Consider the following 17,849-nt stretch of genomic DNA (forward strand, 5'->3'; position numbering starts at 1 on the left):
ATTGAATTAACATTTGATCTTGGTGAATTAATCCTGCCATTGGGCTTTTCATGTGTCGTTTTTAATTACTCTACTGGGGTCAGCAAAATCCAGCCTTATTTTCCTCAATATTTGGCTTCGTGCAAAGGGGCATCTGGCATCAGCGGAGGATGTCACCGACACATTTAGTGCGAGAAGCGAGGCTGAAGCAATATAAAGAAAGAAGATACAGCAGCCTCTGCACCCGGAGGGAAGAAGCAAGGACACCCGCGGAAAGGTTAGAAAAGCTCTGCAACTTACTGCTTCACCTAATGCCTACCTGCTAAACACACAACGCTGGGTATCCTACTGACTACATGGCTGCACCACCAAAAAAAACTCACAACCCCCTTTCTCTGATCTGATCCCTTAAACATTCTGTTCCCGCTCGGTCAGCACCCCTCTATATTGCTCCAGAAGACACCAAATAGCACACTGCAGTATGAGACAAAAGGGAATAGCAACCAAGCCACGGAAAACAAGAGCTCCCACCTCAGCGTCAGAGCCAGATACCGCCAATACAAGACACGGTAGCTCTTTGTGAAATAGAAGCGCAGACCTGGTCACGTCCAGCGGCTCAATACAGATTTCATATTGAAAACTTTTTGGGGGAATTTGCCAATAAACGTTCTTGACACAGTTTATTGAGTGCAGAAGATGTAAAAAGTACAAAACAATAAGTTATTTTCAATTATATACATATGAAAAATAAATAGTAAAGTGCTTTGAGAGTTAAAAATACATTAGCAAGCGAGTAGCTCTAACCATTACACGGGCTGAAGGCAGCGGCAGGTTTATACATAACGTCCTTCGTTTTTGGAGCAAAAAAAAAAAAAAGGGAAAATATGCCCACAACCTAAAATAATCACACGGTGTTTGCCCTGTTTATGTCTTCTATGGGCAGATGTGTACGTGAAGGTCTGGATTTTAGGAGGCGTATCCGTAGTTATGTTGTCCTTCAAGATCCAGCACCTAAAAAGCAAAGTTACCGTCTGTGTCCTGATCTCTTTGGTTAATCCGAAATAATCTGCGCTCATGGAACAACTGGCTTTAAAGCAAAGTCTGCATTAGGCTTTGCGTTGTTTCTGTTGGCTTTTCTCTGGTTTGTATGTTGGTTTGGATACGCAAAATGCTTTGTTTTGTTCTCTTTTTTCACTGGCTTTTGAGGCCTGTTTTCTGCCACCTTGGGGGTAGATTCCTGCGGGGTGCTGACAGAGGCCAGGTAGAGATTCTGCAGCTGCAGCTGGAGCCATTCCTGTCTTTGTAAGAAATGCGTCAAATCGCCATAATTGTGCATCAGCTGCACCTCGCTCACTGCGCGTCTCCTGCAGCAGACAACACAGGTTAGGACAGCAGAAAAGCATGCGACAGACACTCAGCCAAGTAACAGTGTGCACTCACTTTATAGGCTTCCCCTCACACTCCGTGAAGAAGGACACTCCACACAGGATCATTCCAATGGTAGTGAGATCTGCTATAAAGGACATAGTGACTGCAAGAAAATAATCAGATAATTCATTCCGGTGCTCTCAAGAAAAAAGCCTAATAACTAATAACATGTAAAGGTTAAGGGTGCATATCGGTCGTCAGTCAGGTGTCTCAGACTATAAAGGCAGAAACACCGAAACGCAGCGATTAGTTACGATCCCCAGCATGCACCTGACACCCTCTTCCCGATTGGTTGCTTATTTTTAAGTGATTTCAAATTATTATTATTGCTTTTTAGATCTTGCTAAACTCCAACTCCCACTGGCTGTAGGGAGCCCGTGTGCATCTGGCCCCAGACAGCCTTTCGGGGTAGGATGTGTTAAATGCGTTATTGGTAACTGCTGTAAGATTTTATTATTAATACTCGGTAAGGTGTGGGCCGTGTCCCTCGTTTCAGTGATTCAAGCTGTTTTTGCTCACAGGTTAGCAGGTATGAGGTTTCAGCGGGACATGGATTTGGGCTCAGTTTCCCAGCAGCAGTTATACCTGTAATGATTATTTTAAGTAACGCTAAAATAGCCTTTTATAGAAAAGAATACAGAAAGAAAAGTGTTACACGTGGATTCTGGGGCTTCCCAACCCTTTCAATGAAAGCATCTTTATAACATATCATTTTTTATATCTATTATATAATATATAATTATTATATGGTTTTAACTTCATCATCAGGTAGCTAAGAACTCAAGACCAAGCTTCACAATAAGTACAAGAGTTTAGATTAAACATACTTTATTAACATTGTAAAATGATAATACTGTGCATTGGTATAAAATGCTCCAAGACAACAGTTCTACTCATTCTACTACACCACTCATTCCAATTTGATTGTAAGCTCTCAGGGACACATTCTGTCCCTTTAATGCCCCACTATTTCTATTACATTTTGTCATGTCTGAATCAAATCCTAGCACCTGCCAGTAGCTTAGTCTGGAAACAACAGACGGTTCAGATCTTTATATTAAATTATTTCTACCCGAAAGGAGCATTTATGAAAGCAGAAAGACCCGTTCCACTCTTACTATCCCTCTGACTGCTAATTATCCGCAGATTAGCGTTAGGACTCTAGTCATGTAGGTAACATAATGGGACTTCACCTTTACAGGTAAAACCTTTAAATACAACATTCTGGTTAGAATATTACATCCTCCTGAATACAGTATCGTGACCCGTTCCAGCCGGTGGACAAACTCACCAGTATTTATGGTGCTGCGGGCAGGTTCCGGGTTTAGGTTAGTCCTGATCCGTGAGATATTGATGGATGGATAGTGCTCCGCATGTATGTGATTTAAAGCCCCATGCTAGCCAATCCAGGCAGCTGTATATTCATCCTGCCCATGTCACGCCCATGGGCTTTGAAGTCTGTACCTTATAGGGGCTAACTTATACACCCACCGGACCCCACAGCCCACCCCTGCAAGCCTTTAACTCATTCCAGTCTATGCAATATGTTCTTATTTCTGTCTCCAGAATGGAATAACATAGCAGGGGCGATAATGGAGTCCGTGGGGGTAAACTGTATATTATACAACAAAAAGCTCACATGAGGTGTGATGTTTGCTAATTAGTATCAGTAATGCCCACCGGACAAGCCCACTGAGTCACCCCACGCGTGGCGACTGAACTGTGATTAAAACGTTCTATTTGTCTGCAGGGTAATACGGGGTCCCTGTTACTCACTGCGTCGCTGGGGGGTTTCTTTTTCCCCTATCCCATCCTGTAATGCCCTTATGCTCCAAGGGTTTTCAATGTTTTCTCTGTGTTTTCTATATCTCCATGGTTTCGTCAATTATACACGCTGTAAAAACATATCGGCTAATATCTATTACATGTATGTTATACAAATGTATGAAGTTATCACGCGGGTGTATACTGTGCATCTTTGCATGGTAAATGTAATTCTCTGGAGACAGACTGCAGTAGTGATGAGTGCAGACACTCGGAGGGAATTGGGGCCTCGATTCGGCCCTCAAGTGTGTTACGTTACAATCCATTAAAGGCTATAATCCTAGCCGAGCACACTCATCTTCTGCCTTCTATTCATGGTGATGATACATCCATTGATGATGACGGTCACCATTGGCCGGTGGATGGTGATAATGTCTTTATGTGTAGGGGCCACGAGCTGTTGCCTGGGGAGATGTTTTGTCTCGGCTCCTGTGTGGTTTCAGACGGTCCTTCAGAACAATCAGGTTTGTAGGGATTATGTGTTTTGGGGGAATTTGGAGATAAATGGCTGGTCCTTTTCATTGTCTGTAATTCCATAATGGAAAAGTCCTTCACGTAGCTGCGTGCCGGTTCCAAGCCTGATTCCCTGAACGTTTCTCTAGGAAGCTGAGATGCTTTTACAACCCACGGCAGCCACATTTTATTCTTTCTACAAGAATTTTTATTGTCAGAGTGTAGATGAGGTCATCTGTCTCAGAAACCAGCACTGAGATCAGACGCGCCAGAAATAGTAACAGCGGTCATTTTTTTTACCATAAAATGTGTAGACTTGTTTGGGAAAAATGCTTTCCTGGCTAAAATGTGTAGCGGTTTGTATCAGGAATATTCACGTTGTGTTAGTTACATTCCTACTTCCAGTCTGAGGTTATTAGAAGGGAAATGACATTGTTGTGACCCCAAATTCAGTGATGATCCTCATTAGGATTCACGTGGAACGGTTTCATCCTCTGTTGGGCTCTTTGAGTTCTCACGTGTCTGGCATTTACTGGGGTCCTCACCGTCTGTCAGTCGAGCTCCGTGTTATATTATGATACATATTATTATGTGAGATTTGGGCCGACTCCTCAGAGCGGGTAAATTCCCTTATTAAGCGGCTGTAGAAGATGCGCCTCTGGTCCTCATCGCATTTTCCAGGACCCCCAGTGCTGATGCTCCTCACAGCATTAATGCCTCTACCTGCCTGCATAGTTGCCTCTTCCAATCCCACATGCCCCCTACTTTACAGTTAGTGCCCTTGATAAAGGGAAGTTAGTAGGATGAAACTGCAGCTCTCCTGCAAACTCGTGAATAAACCCCATTGAGCTCTGTGTGTGGTGTGTTCGTGGAGGGTGGTGGCAATGATGGTAGAATTTGCCCAGGTGTCGGTCCTGGTTGTGCTGTCGGGGTAATTATCGCTGGATGTTTTGTGTTTTTGTCAAGCATTGGCAATAATGGGTATTTCATAAAGAAATACATCCAAGGAACAGCAGCATCACGGAAACGTCATGGGGGCTTCGGACTCCTATCTTATGGGTGGGCTCCTGATGGCTTGAAGTGAGCTGTCCGCCATGTGCTATCCCCTGGTGTTATGGGGTTAATACGACAGACTGGAGCTCTCCAAGGCCTTGAGAGGGTCTGAAATGTTGAGGGATGAGTGCTTGTCGGATCCTCACCGTGTCAGAATGCAAGCATTCTCCGGCCGCATTTAGAAACGTTACATCATAGCAATGCCAGGTATCTCCCAGTGTCACCGCTGACAGCTCGTAAATATTCACCAAACAGGTCGTTTCATCACACGCAACGCCGGCCGAAGCCCAAATCACAGCGATTCCAGCCGCCGAACTTTATTATAACAAATAGCTACCATTCACAGAAACGGCTCACAGTCTCAGGGGGGTTTTACCTCTTTTTTTGTGAAATTCCGCAAATATGATTGAAAACCAACTGGCGTCTTGATAAACATTCCTGTGGTCTTGTCTTTGCAGTATTTGACCCCTGATTCTGTCGCTGACCACGCAGCCCGTGACTTTATATCAATAAATGTTTAGAAGGACACCTTGAGCCGAACATCTGCGCGGTACGAGGAACGGCGATGCCTTGGGACTTGTCCAGCTGTTTCGATAGACGCGTCTGAGACGTAGAGTTTATGGGGTGTTACTCATCTGGTTAATGGCCTCTGTCTTGTCTCTACATGTGAGCTTTAATCTGGCAAGGATTTCCTTGCTGTGTCTCGGTGGTCGTTCTGTGGGTTTGTGGCCGGTATGTATCAGTGAGACGTTCGTGTCACGCGCTTATAACAGGTATCTCCAAATTCCCCATCACATCATCAAAGCACTGGACGGGACATGATGGGCACCTCCCAACATCGTATGATCGCTGACGTGTGGAAACATGCCGCTCACACATCCTCCTGAGTGTGCAAAGGAGAGAGTAGAGGGATTGAGAAAGATTTTAGAGTGCAAGCTTTTGAAGCCACACTGATATGCAGCTTCTGCACCGGCCACTTCATGGATAGGGTTGTGGTGGTGGAGGCCAATATGTAGGGTGAGGAAAGATACGGAGTTCTACTGGACCAAAAAAAGCTACAAGCTACGTAAAACACTGAAAACGTAAAACAGGGCTCAGTAACCATAAAGCAGAAAATGTAATAGTTCACAAGAAATATTTCTCTTAAGTGTACAAGATTGGATTCTTTTAAACGAAACATCACAAGGCATCCAACGGACTTCCTAAAAATCTGAATAGTCGTTACTGCTGCCTAGATCTGCGTAGGAGCCCTGTGGCCCTGTAACGCTGCGTCCGACACGTTTCTGCATTCAGATACACAAAGAGGCAGTGCCTTTCATACGGTGTCGGGAGCTTTGGCTCTGATTTAGAGGTGAAAACCATGTTATTTAATTCCTCCACCCGGCACCTTCATGTTTAAGGCCTTGTTCACTAAGGAGGGTGCGTGCTGGCCCTGGTAAAGCCCCCGGAGGGAGTTAAGTTTAGTGAGGAATGCTGATTCTGATCATTCCTTCTCCATGCCAGCGCTTCCCGTGAATGTTATGTTCACTTACATGTATTTTAAGGATTGAACCCCTGGCACATTCCTCCTGTAAACGGGTGATTTATCCTTTGCTGGATACTGGAGGATGCTGTCACTTTCTATTTGTTGGTGGCCGTGTGACTAGCTCATACATACATGGTAGTGTAAGCACTGCGGCTTGTGGGAATTATCTAATGTGTCTTGGCGTGTCTGCTACGTGCTGTTTGTCTGAAACACGTTGCATCTAGTCCCATGTGCTGAGAATAAATATCTTCCATACACACAGAGTCTGGATCCCGGGGAGAGCTTTATGCGCATCACAGAGGCTCGTATGTGATTTCCGAGTGGTCTAATGAGACCCCCTGGAAGTCTGGCACGAATCAGCACTGGAGCTGGCGGCGCATGTTCACTGGTGAGCAGATGTGTTTGACCAAATACATCTACGAGCCAAGAAGCTTGAGGGGGGGATATTTATGCTTTACGGCCAGACACCAGTATAAGACAGCTCCGGACCCTGCGGCAGCTTTAACAATAACTTTATTCATAGCTGTCAATCTGAGATGGGTGGCAGCCTGTGGCAGAGCCAGCATTATCTGATCAATTTCCCCTCCTTTACAAAGGCTGCCTGGACCACTCAACAATAACCACAGATTCCTAAAGAATGAGGAATAATTTAACCCTGAGAAAAAGAAGTTAAGATGGCTGTATATATAATGTACTGTTTAATCAGTGAGCCGGCCCTGCATAACGTATAGATTATCAGTGAGCCGGCCCCCTGTATAATGTATAGATAAATCAGCCAGCCGGTCTCTGTATAATGTATAGATAAATCAGCCAGCCGGTCCCTGTGTAATGTATAGATAAATCAGCCAGCCGGTCCCTGTGTAATATATAGATAAATCAGCCGACCGGCCCCCTGTATAATGTATAGATAAATCAGCGAGCCGGGCCCCTGTATAATGTATAGATAAATCAGCGAGCCGGGCCCCTGTGTAATGTATAGATAAATCAGCCAGCCGGGCCCCTGTGTAATGTATAGATGAATCAGCCAGCCGGTCCCTGTGTAATGTATATAATGGTTATTTGCCCCCGGTTTCTGTGTTCTAAAACTGATATTGAAGTGGAAGCTCTTGTGTCACCATTTCCAGGGTCTGGAGGGCAGGCTGTGTTACTAGTCGGTTACCTGCCTTTTATTACTATGTTACTAGTCGGTTACCTGCCTTTTATTACTATGGTACTAGTCGGTTACCTTTCTTTTATTACTATGTTACTAGTCGGTTACCTGCCTTTTATTACTATGTTACTAGTCGGTTACCTTTCTTTTATTACTATGTTACTAGTCGGTTACCTTTCTTTTATTACTATGTTACTAGTCGGTTACCTGCCTTTTATTACTATGTTACTAGTCGGTTACCTGCCTTTTATTACTATGTTACTAGTCGGTTACCTTTCTTTTATTACTATGTTACTAGTCGGTTACCTTTCTTTTATTACTATGGTACTAGTCGGTTACCTTTCTTTTATTTCTATGTTACTAGTCGGTTACCTGCCTTTTATTACTATGTTACTAGTCGGTTACCTTTCTTTTATTACTATGTTACTAGTCAGTTACCTTTCTTTTATTACTATGTTACTAGTCGGTTACCTTTCTTTTATTACTATGTTACTAGTCGGTTACCTTTCTTTTATTACTATGGTACTAGTCGGTTACCTGCCTTTTATTACTATGTTACTAGTCGGTTACCTTTCTTTTATTACTATGTTACTAGTCAGTTACCTTTCTTTTATTACTATGGTACTAGTCGGTTACCTTTCTTTTATTACTATGGTACTAGTCGGTTACCTTTCTTTTATTTCTATGTTACTAGTCGGTTACCTGCCTTTTATTACTATGTTACTAGTCGGTTACCTTTCTTTTATTACTGTGGTACTAGTCGGTTACCTTTCTTTTATTACTATGTTACTAGTCGGTTACCTGCCTTTTATTACTATGTTACTAGTCGGTTACCTTTCTTTTATTACTATGGTACTAGTCGGTTACCTTTCTTTTATTACTATGGTACTAGTCGGTTACCTGCCTTTTATTACTATGTTACTAGTCGGTTACCTGCCTTTTATTACTATGTTACTAGTCGGTTACCTTTCTTTTATTACTATGTTACTAGTCGGTTACCTTTCTTTTATTACTATGGTACTATGTGGTGTTGTTTATCTAGGTTGTAAGTTCGTTTGCGGCGGGCCCTCCTCACCTGTGGTCTCTAAGTCAATTTGTTATGTTACATACTACTTGTTATGTCCTGTCTACCTATTGTACAGCGCTACGGAATTTGATGGCGCTATATAGAACAATAAATAATAATAATAATAATAATTGCTGGGCTCCTGTGCTTTCCTTTGCTGTCCCACAGTGGGCTTGTTATGGTGACACCCTGGCCTCAGATGGTGGCTTCAGGGAGCTCCACCAATCCAGCGGCAGCTTAGGCAGTGATGTGGTCTAGAGCACGCATGTGATTGGTGAGCTGCCTGCGTGTGTCACATGAGGGGTGTGAACCAAAGGAAAGGGGAAGGGAGGAATGTGAACGCGGACATCATTCTGCCAGCACAAAGGAGCTGCATGGAGACTGCCAGATAACAGCACAGGTAACAGCAGCTATGGCCCCAGGAGCTTGCAATCTAATCTCATGACTGCTATGCACAGTGAGGATCTTGTTTGCCCAGCTTCGGTAGAAGTGGGGGATATTGAGGTATATGGAATACCGGGGTATCCGGCACCCCCGGTAAAAGCTTTTGTTACATGTTTCATGATACACACATATGAGCTCCACACGTAATGCGTGTGAAAGGGTTCGCATGTGAAAGAGAGTCTGATGGGGGGGATGTCATTGTCATGATGTGTCTCCTGTGGGATGTTGGGAAGATAACCGGTCAGTGGTGGGGTGTGAATTGCTGGATGTGCTCTGCCCCTCCAAATACAGCTGTCCACCTCCGTGGCGGATTGTGCCTGGCGGGTGCTGCCATCAGATATCCAGCGGCATAAGGTACAGCGCATGTGCAGGGGCATTATAACCGCACCATTAGACTGCAAGCTCTGTGCCTCAAGGTCCCACTGTACCTGAAACATTGAGTGGGACGTTGGTGAGCGGTCATTACATGGAGAGGCCGGTGTCGGGGACTGTACGGCTTGAGACCGATGAGCCCTCGCCTCCGAGGCCTGGCGGTTAAACCCACGCCCTATAATGTGCTGATTTAGGTAAATGTTTAGGGAACGGCTTGGAGACCGTGGCCGTCTGACGCTGCATTAGAGGAAGAGAGAGCTTTCGTTCGAGATGACGCCTAATATATCTAAATATTCTACCAAACCTCCCACCGCACACCGGTACCCGTGATACGGGGCATCAGAGCTTGTGGGATGGCAGCAATTATTTGCCCCTGGTTGTGAAAGCACTAGAGATACATTGGTGAGGGCAGATTTGCCATTAATGAGCCGTATTATTTAGATGGGCTTTTATGCAGCATAGAGACTGATGTGCACGTGGATTGCCAGCTCTTCTGCAGAGATACACAATTCCTGTCTAAACTCTTTGCCAAATGGGCCAGAGGACCCTCTCATTGGCCAGCAGGGGGGGGTTGTAGGTGGCCAGAATGTAGCTGAAAAGTATACAGTGCTTTGTAGTGCGTGGAGCGTCAGCTGCAATGTTTATTGCTCTTATCTTGAGAATATTGCATCTTGGGGTCACAGATCACGTTCCAAGGTCTTTTATGCTGATATTTGGGAACGTCAGCGGGGTTCGTACGGCGGATGGTTTTCCCCTTCAGGGAGGTGAACCAGTCGGTAAAAAGACCCATTTTATTTCCTTTTTAGACGTGTTTAGGGCTGCGGGGTGCCGGCCCGTCAGTTATTTCGTCTAGTGGCCAAATTACTAAAGAAGTGTTACAAGCATGAAGGGGAAACGTCCGTGAAAACGCGACCCCCCTGGGATTTATCTATACATTATACCGGGGCCGGCTCACCGATTTAACTATACATTTTTATAGTTTTTATAGACTTCTAGGGGTCCTGCTGAGATGGTTTCAGGAAGCTCTAGCTTCCCTTCGGTACAGCTGCCTCAGGACAGTCCCCTGCTGTTTGTGCCGGGGGAAATATAGGTGGTCTGGGTCTTGTATCTGGATCCCACCCGTCTCCATGCCCCGTGTGAGGCTCTAGAATGTCCTCGGTAATATCAATTCACTCCTTTTTCTTTGCAGAGTAAAATGGGTGAACGCCGGCGAGGAACCGCACCGAAAGGAGGGCCGAAAAAAATCAGCAACGGGCAGAGCAAGGATCAGGGGCAATGGGGGCGAGCCTGGTAAGAGAAACCGAATCAGCCCCAAAGTGCGGATTGTACAGTTCATGTTTGTGATGGACCCTCTCAGGACCGCCGCCATATGTTTAAGGACTTGACGTGATTTTAAATCACCAAGAGGGCCCTGCGATCTCCTGTAGGACCTTAAAACACGTAACCCAATAAAGTGGTACATGTAAAGGGTTAAACACACATGATGTATCTCCCAGCTCTGCAGACAACCGACTGCTGGGTCATTATTCATATTGTTTGCTTAAATGTGTTTTTTCTTGTGTATTAACCCCATGTGTGCTGGCAGGGAAGTGGATTGGTTTTCCTTGGGCAGCGTGGTGTTCCTGCTGATGTTCGCCCCGCTGATCGTGTATTATTTCGTGATGTCATGTGACCAGTACCAGTGCTCCCTGTCCGCCCCTGTCCTGGACATATACTCAGGCAAAGCCCAACTCTCTGACATCTGGCAGAAGACTCCCCGCCTCAGCTGGACGGCAGTCCAGATCTACACCGTCTGGGTTCTATTCCAGGTGAGGATCCGGCACAGGCTGCTGCGGACTTGGAGAGTTAATTGTAAGCCTTTGGGCATCATCGTCGCCATAGAAATAAGTGAGATATTTAGACATTGGCGGCCGGGGTGGTAATGAAGCAGCGAATCTGAATAATATTGCTCTGTGTGCTAGGCGTTCCTTTACATGGCAATCCCTGATGTTTGCCACAAGTTCCTGCCCGGGTATGTTGGAGGCCTACAGGACGGAGCGCGCACCCCCGCCGGTGAGTACAGCGCTACGGAACATGATGGCGCTATATAAAACAAATAATACTATAATATAATACTATATACAGCAATATAGTACTATAATACTATATAATAAGAATATTACTAATCAAGTGCCTCCGGTAACAGGCATTTTACTGAGTAAAAGCCACAATTGGTGGCATTCAGGCCCTGATTGAACCAGAACCATGGTGCAATGCTCTGTCACGCGATTCAGCAACGGTGCAATGCTCTGTCACGCGATTCAGCAACGGTGCAATGCTCTGTCACGCGATTCAGCAACGGTGCAATGCTCTGTCACGCGATTCAGCAACGGCGCAATGCTCTGCTGTTACAGGTATAATTAACAAGTACGAAGTGAACGGTCTGCAGGCCTGGATCCTCACGCACATCCTCTGGTTTGCGAACGTTTATCACTTTCACTGGTTCTCCCCGACCATCATCATCGATAACTGGATCCCGCTGCTGTGGTGCGCCAATATTTTGGGATACGCCGTCTCCAGCTTTGTTCTGGTGAAAGCCTACTTCTTCCCGACATGCGCAGATGACTGGTACGTACCCCCCCGTCTTCTCGTTACACTCTGGTTATGGGGCCGGGTTTATTAGTGAAACATGCGCAGGGTGGCACTAAGCGCTTGTTACTGCAATGTGAGGCCCCTTTATAGGAAGCGCTGGTTTCAGGGGGTCGGTGGTCTTTATAACAACCATTTCTTGTTTTTCTCTGCTTTTAGCAAATTCACTGGAAACTTCTTCTATGACTACATGATGGGCATTGAATTTAACCCCCGCATCGGAAAGTGGTTCGATTTCAAGCTGTTTTTTAATGGCCGCCCTGGGATTGTTGCTTGGACCCTGATTAACCTCTCCTATGCCGCTAAGCAGCAGGATCTGTACGGCCAGGTCACCAACTCCATGATTCTTGTGAACCTTCTCCAGGTGAGCGTCGAGCGTCCAGCACAGAGAAAGCAATAGGAGGGCGTAAAATATATCGGTCTCCAAGTCTACCCCGCGAGTGCCAGACGTCCCCCGTCACTGGTCGGCAAATCCCAGGCTGTGATTAAAGGATATTCCCTAAATCAGTCAGATCCTCTGGACAGTTTACCTGAACTCCTGGCTTTTGGGGTGACCCCTGAGGCAGACCTCTGGGTCATTTTTTGGGGTTATGTATAGAGGTGTAACGAGCTCGCAGTAGAAGCAACGCCTACAATTTTACTGGGATGAATAAACAGAAGCAGCAGCTTTGGTACTAATACTATACTGCGACACACGTCAGTAACACGTCTGCGTCATGGCGTAACGATTACAATGCAGTATTGGGGAGACGCAGGCGCGCATTACGTTCTTGGCCTGGGGCAGTTTTAGGCACCCCGGTGCTTTTATTTTGTGTCGCTGATAATATTAACGCTTCTGATCACCCCATGTTTGCAGGCCATATACGTCGTGGACTTTTTCTGGAATGAGGCCTGGTACCTGAAAACTATAGACATCTGTCACGATCACTTCGGCTGGTATCTCGGATGGGGCGACTGTGTTTGGCTGCCATATCTCTACACTCTCCAGGTAATACGTCTGTCCGTCTACGTAATGAATTTATCAACAGATACAATCATTCTTAAAAGATATTGTGCCGCCATCTACAGAAACTCGACACAGGACTATAAAATACCCTAATAGCAGAGCTCAGGGCAGGGAGCCGAGCACCGCATCACCCACCCTATAAACTACCATAACAGAGCTCAGGGCAGGGAGCAGAGTGCCGCATCACCCACCCTATAAAATACCCTAATAGCAGAGCTCAGGGCAGGGAGCCGAGTGCCCCATCACCCACCCTATAAACTACCATAACAGAGCTCAGGGCAGGGAGCAGAGTGCCGCATCACCCACCCTATAAAATACCCTAATAGCAGAGCTCAGGGCAGGGAGCCGAGTGCCCCATCACCCACCCTATAAACTACCATAACAGAGCTCAGGGCAGGGAGCCGAGTGCTGCATCACCCACCGTATAAAATACCCTAATAGCAGAGCTCAGGGCAGGGGGCCGAGTGCCGCATCACCCACCCTGTAAAATACCCTAATAGCAGAGCTCAGGGCAGGGAGCCGAGCGCCGCATCACCCACCCTATAAAATACCCTAATAGCGGAGCTCAGGGCAGGGAGCCGAGTGGAGCTCCGCATCACCCACCCTATAAAATACCCTAATAGCAGAGCTCAGGGCAGGGGGCCGAGCGCCGCATCACCCACCCTATAAAATACCCTAATAGCGGAGCTGAGGGCAGGGAGCCGAGCGGAGCTCCGCATCACCCACCCTATAAAATACCCTAATAGTGGAGCTCAGGGCAGGGGGCCGAGTGCCACATCACCCACCCTGTAAAATACCCTAATAGCAGAGCTCAGGGCAGGGGGCCGAGCGCCGCATCACCCACCCTATAAAATACCCTAATAGCGGAGCTGAGGGCAGGGAGCCGAGCGGAGCTCCGCATCACCCACCCTATAAAATACCCTAGTAGCAGAGCTCAGGGCAGGGAGCCGAGCGCCGCATCACCCACCCTATAAAATACCCTAATAGCGGAGCTGAGGGCAGGGAGCCGAGCTCCGCATCACCCACCCTATAAAATACCCTAATAGCGGAGCTCAGGGCAGGGAGCCGAGCGGAGCTCCGCATCACCCACCCTATAAAATACCATAATAGCAGAGCCGCTGTGTACTATGGTGGCCGTGTTTTCCAGGCCATGCGTAATTTTCACGCGGTGCGGGTAACATGCTCCCCCTGCAGTGTGTGGGACTCACGGAAGCACTTTATGCGAATCGGTCAGTAATACGTGAAAATGATGTGTCGTGGGAAACGTGGCCGATGTGGTCACCCTAGTGCAAAGGTTTTCACTTACATACGTGTGGATGTGGATCTATGTACATGTTTCTACAATCATCAGAAATTGTGCCAGTAACGGCTTCCTTTCCGCCCGCAGGGTTTATATCTGGTGTATAATCCGGTTCAGCTGTCCATGCCGGCCGCCGTGGGAATTCTTCTCTTTGGTCTGGTCGGATACTATATTTTCCGGATGACGAACCATCAGAAAGACTTGTTCCGACGCACTGACGGCAACTGCAAAATATGGGGCCAGAGACCCAAATACATAGAGTGTTCGTACATGTCGGTGGACGGCAAGCGGCACCACAGCAAGCTGATGATCAGCGGGTTCTGGGGGGTGGCCCGCCACTTCAACTACACGGGGGATCTGATGGGATCCCTGGCCTACTGCCTGGCGTGCGGCTTTGACCACCTCCTGCCGTATTTCTACGTTATATACATGTTCATTTTACTCGCCCACCGCTGTATACGAGACGAGCATCGCTGCTCCAGCAAGTACGGCAAGGACTGGAAGCTGTACACGGACGCTGTGGCCTACAGACTGCTCCCCGGCGTCTTTTAGAGCGGCCTTCCAGAAGAGGCCGGCTTTGTACTTTTTGGACAGATTTGACAAGTTCTGATTTGGAACCCGTTGGCAGCAAATACTTGAATCTGTAACCTGCAGTCAGAGTGCTCGGGTGTCATGCCCATCACTCTCAGCAGTGTCAGGCCCATCACCCTCAGCAGTGTCAGGCCCATCACTCTCAGCTGTATCAGGTGTTTTTTTACCGTCGTATTTCCTCCTTGCCTGAATAAAGTTTTACACCTCCTGATCTGTGCTTCTGATTGGTGCATCGGGGGGTCCGAGCGGCGTGGTGCAGGACTGACCATTGGCTGTGGGGGGAGGGTGTATGTCACATGACCATCTACAGTGAACAACTCCCAATACCCGGCAAAGGAGGTATGATGTAAGACTAACAATCCCATCGGACCCGCTCGGGGCACAAGGGCCAGTCCCCGCAATCTTTAGAGAAAAGGATCTCCTGCAGACGCTCTCCGCTGCTGAACATGGTGTATGCGTTATTTAATGAGGGGCAGGTTGTTAGGGTAACGGGGCAGAATCAGCAACCAGTCCGGATTTTGTTTTTTAAATTGATATAATTTGAATTATTCCAAAATCACCCCGTCAGACACCAGCTGGGGGTGGATCTGCCCCCATACCCCTCCCTGCTGCTGCGGTGGGTGGTTGTAACACAGGCACACTACCCCACACCCCGGCTGCACCGTCACCGTCATTAACCCCTTCGCGACCTTTGCCGGTTCAGGACCGTCATGACATGAAGGTCACTAAATGACCTTTGACGGTCCTGAACCGTCAAAAAGTAAAATAAGCTTAGAAAGTGATCAACGATCACTTTCTTCGCTTAAACGGCGTTACTGTAATGCCTCGATGTCGAGGCATTCAGCAAGGCCGAGATCGGCATCGGGGGCCATGTCTGGCCCCTCCCGGAGGCGTCAACAGCCGCCATACATTGTATGGCGGCCGACGCCCGTTTTAAAAGCGTTTGATCGCCTCCTAAACTTAAATGGTGTCGCTGGAATGCCTCGATCAGGAGGCATCCAGCGACACCACACACTTACCTCTGGGTGGGCTGTGACCGCTCCGGAGAGCGGTCACAGCCGCCGCTGCCGGTGATCTTCGCCATCAAGCAAGATGGCGGCGGCCCGGGAAATAAAACAATAAAGACGAAAAAGTTCGCTAGAGGGTCTCCAGACCCTCTAGAGAACTGGCTCCACTTGCTGGTTGAATACAGGTACTGCATTCAACCATGCAAGTCAATGGAGCCCAGCTTTCTAATCACTATGTGATTAGTAAAATATTCAAAAAAAATAAAAATAAATAAAAAATGGAAAAAAAATTTAAAAAAAAATGTGCTAACATTTAAAAATTATGCAGTGATGTCACTAGATGAACCATCCAGTACCAGAAAAATGTGTAAAAAAAAATATAAAAAAAGTATTAAAAAAATAAAATAAAATTAAAAAATAAAGTTTATTATTTTGAGCAAGTGCTAAAATTTCTCAAAAATCTCAACAAAGAGTTAAAAAAAAGCACTTCAAATACCCAAGGGGTGTCTAATATATAAAAAAAATGGCTGATGGGGTAAATTGGAGTGGCCTAGCTCAAAGATAGGGCATAGGTACAGACTGACCAAAATGGAGAAAAAAAGCGCACTTCCCAAATGTGGCATTTTAAATCTGAAACAACCCGACAAACCCATGCATGTCGGGTATCACTGCACTCAGGAGATGTTCCTGAACACACATTGGGGTGTTGTTTGACAGTGGCATATACCAGGACCTGTATATCTATAACTAAAGTACAATTTGTGTGAAAAAAAAATAAAAAAAATTACTATTACAAAGTTTGACAAAGTGTAGTTCTATAATTGGTGCATGGAAAGGGTTAAAATAACAGCATTTGGAATACCCTGGGGTGTCTAGTTTTCAAAAATATATGGTTTGAATGGGTTAAATTGAGTTAACCGGCTTCAAAGATATTCCAAAGAGGAGAGGGAGGCACAATGACCAAATGACCACCTGAATTACGCATGCCCCAAAAGTAGCCTTTTACCAGCCAAACAATCTGACAAACCCATGCATGTGGGGTATCGCTGTACTCAGGAGATGTTGCTGAACACACATTGGGGTGTTGTTTGACAGTGACATATACCAGCACCTGTATATCTATAACTAAAGTACAATTTGTGTGGAAAAAAAAATAAAAAAAATCACTATTACAAAGTTTGACAAAGTGTAGTTGTATAATTGGTGCATGGAAAGGGTTAAAATAACAGCATTTGGAATACCCTGGGGTGTCTAGTTTTCAAAAATATATGGTTTGAATGGGTTAAATTGAGTTAACCGGCTTCAAAGATATTCCAAAGAGGAGATGGAGGCAGACTGACCAGATTTGTTAAAAAAGATTTGGAAATCATAAAACGCTGCTTGTACTTATTGCCCTATAACTTACAAAAAACAGCAAAAAAACATAAAAACATTGGGTATTTCTAAACTCAGGACAAGTAGTAGAATCTATTTAGCTAGTCTTTTTACTTGCTTTTTTAGGTGAGTAAAAGATTTTTCAAATAAAAGTCATAAAGTTTTTTTTTTCAATTTTTCACCATGTTTTTTTAATTTTTTTATAGTAAATAAGATGATACGATCAAAATAATGGTATCTAAAGAAAGCCCATCTTGTCCTGAAAAAAACAATATATAACTTATGTGGGTACACTAAATGGGTGAGGAGAAAATTACAGCTGAACACAAGCACCACAAAAGTGTCAAAACAGCCTCGGTCCCACAGGGTACAAAACGAAAAATGAGCCCGGTCCTTAAGGGGTTAAATGCTTAATTTTCGATGATTCTTATGAGGGTATAAATAGAAAATTAACCCTTAATATTTAATAAAGGGGTAACAGTTACTTCGCGCAACACACTCCCAATATCCAATCCCCAGAGCCCGCCACATGCGGCAGAATGCCCCGGAATGTGGAATATAACAGCCCCAGCTACTGGAGCTGCTACATCACTGTAACTCCCAGCACCCTCAGCAAACCAGGAACCCCAGAAAGTCTCCACAACTGGCA

At 45.9% G+C, this 17,849-nt stretch overlaps 1 protein-coding gene across 1 annotated transcript; it reads left to right on the forward strand.

Moving 5' to 3' along the window:
* The first annotated feature begins 10,489 nt into the window (after positions 1-10,489).
* LOC149271688 (7-dehydrocholesterol reductase) lies at positions 10,490-14,780 on the forward strand. The gene is made up of 7 exons (XM_089507204.1): positions 10,490-10,584; positions 10,880-11,102; positions 11,256-11,346; positions 11,688-11,901; positions 12,082-12,286; positions 12,779-12,910; positions 14,316-14,780. Exons 1-7 carry the CDS (start codon positions 10,490-10,492, stop codon positions 14,778-14,780), a joined length of 1,425 nt encoding a protein of 474 aa, XP_089363330.1.
* The last annotated feature ends 3,069 nt before the right edge of the window (positions 14,781-17,849 follow it).

Source organism: Sceloporus occidentalis, unplaced genomic scaffold (assembly GCF_023333645.1).
Source record: "Sceloporus occidentalis isolate IW3139 unplaced genomic scaffold, rSceOcc1.0.p SCAF_473, whole genome shotgun sequence".
Taxonomy (NCBI): Eukaryota; Metazoa; Chordata; class Lepidosauria; order Squamata; family Phrynosomatidae; genus Sceloporus; species Sceloporus occidentalis.

Coding starts and splice junctions, on each gene's coding strand:
- LOC149271688 (XM_089507204.1), top strand. CDS start 10,490: ATGGGTGAACGCCGGCGAGGAACCGCACCGAAAGGAGGGCCGAAAAAA. Junction 10,585..10,879: donor GGGCAATGGGGGCGAGCCTG/GTAAGAGAAACC, acceptor GTGTGCTGGCAG/GGAAGTGGATTGGTTTTCCT. Junction 11,902..12,081: donor CCGACATGCGCAGATGACTG/GTACGTACCCCC, acceptor CTCTGCTTTTAG/CAAATTCACTGGAAACTTCT.